Genomic DNA, 8,297 nt, shown 5'->3' on the forward strand with positions numbered 1-8,297 from the left:
GGACTGTTCCCTGCGAAGGAGGGAACAACTAACAGAACTGTTCCCTGCCAAGAAGGGAACAACTAACGGAACTGTTCCCTGCCAAGGAGAGAACAACTAACAGAACTGTTCCCTGCCAAGGAGGGAACAACTAATGGACTGTTCCCTGCCAAGGAGGGAACAACTAACAGAACTGTTCCCTGCCAAGAAGGGAACAACTAACGGAACTGTTCCCTGCCAAGGAGGGGACAACTCGTGGAACTCTTCCCTGCCAAGGAGGGAACAACTAACAGAACTGTTCCCTGCCAAGGAGGGGACAACTAACGGAACTGTTCCCTGCCAAGGAGGGGACAACTAACGGAACTGTTCCCTGCCAAGGAGGGAACAACTAACAGAACTGTTAACTGCCAAGGAGGGAACAACTAACAGAACTGTTCCCTGCCAAGGAGAGAACAACTAGCAGAACTGTTCCCTGCCAAGGAGGGGACAACTAACAGAACTGTTCCCTGCCAAGGAGGGAACTAACGGAACTGTTCCCTGCCAAGGAGGGAACAACTAACAGAACTGTTCCCTGCCAAGGAGGGAACAACTAACAGAACTGTTCCCTGCCAAGGNATATATTCCTACATAGGCCATATATTCCTACATAGGCCATATATTCCTACATAGGCCATATATTCCTACATAGGCCATATATTCCTACATAGGCCATATATTCCTACATCTGTCTCTTATACACATCTAGATGTGTATAAGAGACAGGGTTCAGGGGATCGTGAGGGACCTGCAACACGCGGATAATTTTAACCTGTCATACACCTGCAACAAGCGGATAATTTTAACCTGTCATACAACTCACACAAAAAATTACAGACATTATGTACAAAACTTATCAAATAAGTTAACTAAGTTTATTAAATGAAATCATGAATTAGGCACAAAAGCACGCCAAGATAAGTCATTCATTATTGGTATTTTATTAAGAAGGAAAAAGATCAGGAATTGTATACACATATTGCAGCATGGATCATTCAAACTATATGACAGTAAATTCTAATTCTGCATGATTGTATTAATCAAACATTTGACGCGATTATCAAGCAATAAATATATACTTTGCTGGCTAGAATAATTCTGATATTGAAATTCACTTGCAACTTTTTTCTACTGCACATGAAAGTTTATACCAAACAGGGCAGTTCTGCACTTGATGTCATTTCAAAATTGGAATATTTATAAAGCAATCACTTAAAAAAAATTTATTCTAATGGGACAATATTATTTATAATAATAATAATAATTAAATAATATAAATAACTTTATGTAGTTATTTAAAAATAAAAATTATGCCTTTTTAAGCTATGGATTAGGCAGAGTGACCAACCATTGTATTTGTTAAGAAAAACTTCAAAATATTTATCAGCTAATAACTCCTCAAGTCTTTGATTGTCATTTGGGATAAGAACAAAAACTTTTAGTCTTGAAATTGATACAACTATAGTTTGTATTTAAAAATATATTTTACTGTGACATATATATATATATAACTTGGTGCTTCATCACACGATGTTACCTTAGACAGCTTATACATGTTACATTCACATATATTATTATAATTAATTGTTGAATTTGCATTTCTGAAGAAACTAACATAGTATAGTGAACATGTTCTGAAAACATTTAAATTCATTTATTCATCTTATTCTAAGTTAAAAAACTTGGCAATTTGCCCAGCACTAAAGTTGGCTGCAACTCCCGCACAAAAATATCCCATCAATTTCAAGTGGCAAGAACGAAGGTTTAAATAAATTAGACCATATGGAACAAATAAGGCAGATCAGTGATCCAATAATAGTCTTTAGTCATTAACTATGCTAGGAACCAATGCTTTAAATTAGCAGTTCAGGGGCCATACTTTCAAAACTTGCTAGTGAACGTAAGTCTCTATTTTCTTGTCTATGATTGGTGGATTTTGCTTGAAAGGCCGTCAATGATTGGCTGATGAACATATGATCTTTGAATTTTTTTTTTAAGTATAGCCCCAGTTCTTTCTCGTCAACATAAGATCTGTCTCTTATACACATCTAGATGTGTATAAGAGACAGGAAGGGAANCTACATAGGCCATATATTCCTACATAGGCCATATATTCCTACATAGGCCATATATTCCTACATAGGCCATATATTACTACATAGGCCATATATTACTACATAGGCTATATATTCCTACGTATGCTGCATACTCACATTTTTAGCAGAAAATATAGGCTTTTTGGTGTTCTCCAAATCCCAAATTTTGAGATCATTTTCACAGCCGCCTGTGGCGAGCCTGGCGCTGTGATCAGGATGCGTCTTCACGACGCTCAGTTTGGGCTTGTCTCTGAAGGAAGCTTTGACGCGGTGCAGCGTATCGATCGCTATTAATTCCTTCCTGGGGCACTTCAATAACGAGCAGATGTGACCTGACTCAAGCCCAACCAATACGTTCCTGTGAAATATAAGCAAAATATTATTTGTGGTAAGAAATTGACTATCCTTAACACATACAAGATGTCAAATAAGCAAGGCTCAGGCTTGAACAGAAAGGAATAGTTTTCTCTCCTGAACTTCAACTCTGATGCTTGTAGCCTCTTGTTTGGACATGCAAAGTCGTAATTTATCATGACATTTTTAATCATTGAAAAGAATAAACACAAGATAACAAAGAATAAACAGATGATAAATGCAGCATGTTCAGCAGAAGCTATACCTACTGTGGTTAAGAAAACATGGCAGTTAAGTAAGGCTTGCAAGCATTTGGTGTGAAGGAGGCGTGTTGCGTAGAGCCACGTAAGAGTAATGTTGACGCTCTACTTTAACACATACAAGATGTCAAATAAGAACGGCCCTGACAAATATAAGTAAACGATTATTTGTGGTAAGAAATTGACTATCCTTAACACATACAAGACGTCTAATATGAACGGCTCAGGCTTGAACAGAAAGGAATAGTTTTCTCTCCTGAACTTCAACTGGACATCCCAAGTTGTAATTTTGCATGAAATTCATAATCATTAGAAAAAATAAACAAAATAAAACATTACTGCAACATATTCAGCCGAAGCTATACTGTGATTAGGGAAACATGGCAGTTAAGTAAGGTTTGCAAGCATTTGGTGTGAAGGAGGCGTGTTGCGTAGAGCCTAATAAGAGTAATGATGCTCTAATTAGCAGTACGAACTAAAAACAAGGTGTTATACTAAGCATGAAGTATTAAGAAGATAAAGAGCCTCAACGGCAAACATTATTATTATATTAATATTATTTTACAAAGCCATTGATGTAGGGTTGGGGTCTATTTCAAATGAGCTTCGAGGGCATGTTATGCATAAGTTACCTACAACTTTCATCTTTGTCATGCATAAGTTTGATATGCTACAACTTTCATCTTTGTCATGCATAAGTTGATATGCCACAACTTTCATCTCCTGGTCAGTTCAAAGAGAGGAGGGAGGCACGATTTAAACAGGCAGTCAACTAACAAATCAAACTCAAGAAAAAAAGCATTGCATGGATCAGACTTTGCCCCCAAACAATACAACCTGCACATGATTACATAAAGCTGGGCTAAAGTTAAAGAGAAATGGGGATCTGACTTGCTGAAAGCTACTATATCTTATAATGGTAAGATCTTATCCTTCATATGAAATGAACATAAATAGAGAAATCAATACTGAAAATGCAAGAATAACAGACACCAGGGAAAACACAAAAAATAATCCACACAATTAATTGCCTACACATACACTGAAGAGGCTGGGAACAATACAAACATGAAAGCCAATTAATAAACAAATAAACAATACAAATTAATTAGCAAAGCAAACTAAGTCTGCAATATGTACATGGATGAGTACATTAATTTTTGTGTTACAATCACTGAGAGAAATGTAGAGAGCAGGAGCAGTTAGATGGATTGCTTCCTAGCAAGTGTGAAGAGCATATTGCCCATAAACAAAATATGAATACACACTTCCAGCCAACAATTTGGGATGTTGCACATGAATTACCTCGTTATTTTTTAAAACTATTTTTCCATCAAGTGTACCGTGTCAGCATTGGTGAAGCTTTGACCTAATGTTGCTAATTACAACAACCCTATGTTCTTCTGTGAATCCAAACATTTCTATTTGATTATCACGTTACTATAACTTATTTCAATTTTTCAACATTGAATGATGTATAAACAAGGGTTCTGATACAAACTAAACGCCTGTTCAGGGATCACTGGGTTACATTTATTACAGTTCACTCAGGAGCAAGCTTTAACCATAAAAACTCAAATTGAATTAAACATGTCAAGCAAATAGAGTCGTCAGACTTACCCTTTCGTGTTTATTATGCTCACAACTTTTCCAGACCCTCTCTTTGGTCGATGGCGGAAGATGGATTTGCCAAATCTTGTGTCAAAAAGACTAACTGTAGAGTCACGATGTCCAACGTAAATCTGAAAATTTCAAATTCATCATGAACATTCAGAGCTTTAAGTTCATTTGGGATTACTGAAAATGCAGCTCTATTCATTACATCAATTCCCTTGAATGTTTGTGACTGATAATAAAAGATTAGCATTTGCATGGAAAATATTTGTCACGAGTTCACTCTCATAGTTCAAGAGATGGAAGGATGTAAGATATTTGAATAAAAACAAAAAAAGGGCAATTTTAAAGGGGGCTTTAACAGAATGATATAAAGCAAGGGGAATAAGTACGATGAGTTCTGACATTTAGAATAATAAAGTGTAACAATCAGCTGCATGAATGTAATTTGTCATAGCAATTTCATTGATCATAGATTTTTATTTTGTACCATACATTAAACATCAAAGCCAATCTAGCAATCTATAACTAGCATGAAATTATGCGTTAAAATTGTTGTGCCTTGAGTTTTTAAATCAAGCATCACATACCATCCAAAACTACATAGAAATTCAATATAATGTCTGAAAAACAATAAAAATCATGAAAAGTAGATAAAGATTGGTAAAGATTGGTAAGAAAAAGGTTTTTATGTATGATCTGCAAATGTGAGAATATAGAAAAAATACCTATAAAATGCCATGTAAAGAGAATGCCATATGACATATATGACATATATAAGACACAAATGTCATATATGTGTCATCATCTATATGACACATCATCTTAATAAATGTAGACAATATCTATTCATCAGCATAACATATAACATATGTCAGTGAAAGTTTCAAACTAGCAACAATCCATTCTATAATGTCTATAATAAGTAATATGCATTCAAAATTTCTTTTTGAAGACAACACTTCTAAAGAGGCCAGTGTCTCAGATGTTACACATGTACAATGAATTTTTTACTTTATTTTTAAATATTTGAAAAAAATTATCTTTAAATTCTAATATTTAACATCTTTTTTAACATTTAAAAAACTTTTAGTTTTTTAAATTATTAATTCTGTCAATTGATTCATGCAATGTCTCCAACTTTACGCAAGTGTGCAAAATTACAGATTGATAGGATAAGTAGAAGTGTATTATATTTTGATTATAAGATTTGCAGCAGACAGACAGACAGACAACAAGAAGTTAAGTTAAAGAGAAGTCTTGTAAAAAGTAGCAATAATGAATATTACTCCAAAAAATAATCTAGGATCCATGACTAACAAAAATCTCCAAAGTTGATACAGATTTTTTTTTTTTATTATTTAAAAAAATGCAGAATAGGCAACAGAATATTAGAGTAATACAAATAGGCAAGCCACTCCGTTGGTGCTGCACAAACCTCGTTCTCTGCCTCGTCCCTCCAAGCTAGTGCAGTGACAGCATTATTTTGGTCAAGCTTTCGATAGAGTTTGAAGTTTTGAATCTTGGCGCCTATGCTTGTGAATTGAATACCTGAAAAAAAAACATGAATCAGTATCCTTGCTCTCAAAAAAATAACTATCAGTAATATTTCTAGAACATACGTATGTAACTCATTACATACCGGGTATTTGGGAAAGTGTGTTTTGTTTTTATTACCGTACTTAAAAGCCTGTCAACCTAAATAGCACAAGTTATTCTGAAATTTCCAATATACAAACTATGTCAAATTTGAACCTAAAAATATAAGAAATACCTACACACATTCCTTCATTTCTCCATCAGATTTAGCACTTGCAAAATTTAATGTAAAGATTCAGGTAGCGGTCTAGGATACCTACATCTATGCAAATGTAAATAATAAACTTTCTTGCTCCTACATACTGATATCCTTCACATTAATTATGGGAGAAATGTTACACAGAGAACCAATATTCAATAAACAAGGGCAAGGACAGGGACTAATATATTTATTTGCCAATATTTTAAGCACTTTATATAAATATTGTGATGGTGAGTTTATAATGTCAAATCTTGGTCACAATGAAAAAATATTGTAGGAGCTGTGACTTCATTTTAGGACATGAGAATCCAATTTACAAGGAGAGAAAAAATACCAAACTGTGAACTTGCTTGGTATTTTATTATAAAGAAGGGTTGTTATAGGTTATTATATGAATAGCAATACCTTAAGTTATTATTATCAATACTTATATAAATGCATCATAAAAAGAGGAAAACTTATTCTCTAACATAAAGGCAAAAATTTATACTGTTTGACCATGAAATATATGAAATCTGCATAAAAAAATTAAATTTAAAATTTATGAAAATTACATATCAAAATGCTTTCAGACAAATTTAAATTATTCCAAATATGTGGCAGCTTTGGAGAAGAAAAAAGTAAGAAATCTCCGCAATAAGGAGATTCTTTAGCTGATAGTTTGAGAGGCTGCTGCTAGTCTGATGCTGCGCGATTTACAGACAGCATGGGAATATCTGTGAAGCCGTTCTCTTTTATCTTTGCTAGACCTTTATCCATATGTGAACAATTGTTGCAATGAATATGTTCTAAAATATAAAAAACTAATAGTCTACTATTACACAAAAGTTAAAATATTTTAACGATACCAACAAAGTTTTTGGTACCACACAAAATAATGAGATACTCCATTTCTTTTACGGCATGCGGCACATCATCAAGCACTGTGAACACCCAAAGATGTCACACTTTCTCTTTGGGCAATGTCAGATTCAATTTCAAAATATATATATTTTAATTCATATTTTTCCTTTAGTCTAATAGAAATCTAAGTGCTTAAACTTCTATTTTTTCAAGTGCAACTTTGATTCCTCCTATTTTTCTTCTTTTTTATTGTAACTTAAATTTTTGGACCAAAAGACCAGCCAAGGTGGATTGAAATTAATATGAAACCATAATTTCTTGAATTACATCCTGCATGGAATATTTAAATCTACCTTTCAAGCTGTGACCAGAGCTTTCCCAACATTTTGTAGACCCGCAAGATTAACCTAGATCCTAACTGGAAATTTGGGCAGAAGCCACCTATGGGCCTGTAAATTAAACTATGAATTTACATATCAGAAAGAAAAAATCAGCTTAATTTTGCATGCAATTATTTGAATTTACCCGTGAAATTGTAATTTTTACCTATAATTGCAAGAAAATTTTGCCAAATATTCCAGACTGGTGTTAGATGAATTACCTCTCATCTACTGTCAATGTTGCACCTCAGCAGAAACTGCACATACCTTGCCACTTGTCACTAAAAAGAGTACAAAAGTGTTCAAAACTACATTGTCTAGGGTTTGATAGCCACATAATGACTACAAAATTGTTTTGATCATGACAGAAAGATACATTTCTGTTTCTTTTATTGTTAAATAGATCATTTCTGTTAAAGGCCAGTAATTTAAATGTTGCTGGCTAGGGAGTAGAAAGAGGGTTAAATTGAAGATGTTTGGTGATGAATCAAGGGAAAATTGATGTCTTCAGAAGTTCTTGCAAACACATTTGGGTTGAAATTATTGCATTTCAGATATTTGCAACTCTTTGGCAACACTAACCACAAAACATGAGGTTTTGTGGCATAATATTGTAATATATTGCATGCAGGCTTTCAGATGTATGTATTGTTGAAGTGCATGAGTATCATGAATACAGGCATCGTAATATATTGCATGCAGGCTTTCAGGTGTGCGTAGTAAGTTGAAGTGCGTGAATTTCATGCACACAAACATCATTATATTTTGCATAAAAGTTATCAGATGTACCGTCAACCGGGGCTACTCGGGACGGTTTTGAGCGTTTTTTGTTAATAACTTCTTATGATGAAACATTTCATAAACAAGTTTAGGCTCATTTTATAGCTCTTTGCGAGGGCTATCGAATGGCATCTTCAAAAAAATTCCATATGCT

At 34.1% G+C, this 8,297-nt stretch overlaps 1 protein-coding gene across 1 annotated transcript in view; it reads right to left on the reverse strand.

Moving 5' to 3' along the window:
• Positions 1-741: 741 nt before the first annotated feature.
• Positions 742-8,297, reverse strand: part of LOC108670755 (WD repeat-containing protein 74) — a gene marked incomplete at its 3' end in the record, with an annotated part of 11,720 nt that continues 4,164 nt past the window's right edge. Inside the window, 4 exon segments of the mRNA XM_018158247.2 lie at positions 742-763; positions 2,229-2,469; positions 4,346-4,467; positions 5,778-5,890. Coding sequence (XP_018013736.1) covers positions 742-763; positions 2,229-2,469; positions 4,346-4,467; positions 5,778-5,890 — 498 coding nt within the window.

The sequence above is a fragment of the Hyalella azteca genome, unplaced genomic scaffold (genome assembly GCF_000764305.2).
Source record: "Hyalella azteca isolate HAZT.00-mixed unplaced genomic scaffold, Hazt_2.0.2 contig8134, whole genome shotgun sequence".
Classification (NCBI taxonomy): Eukaryota; Metazoa; Arthropoda; class Malacostraca; order Amphipoda; family Hyalellidae; genus Hyalella; species Hyalella azteca.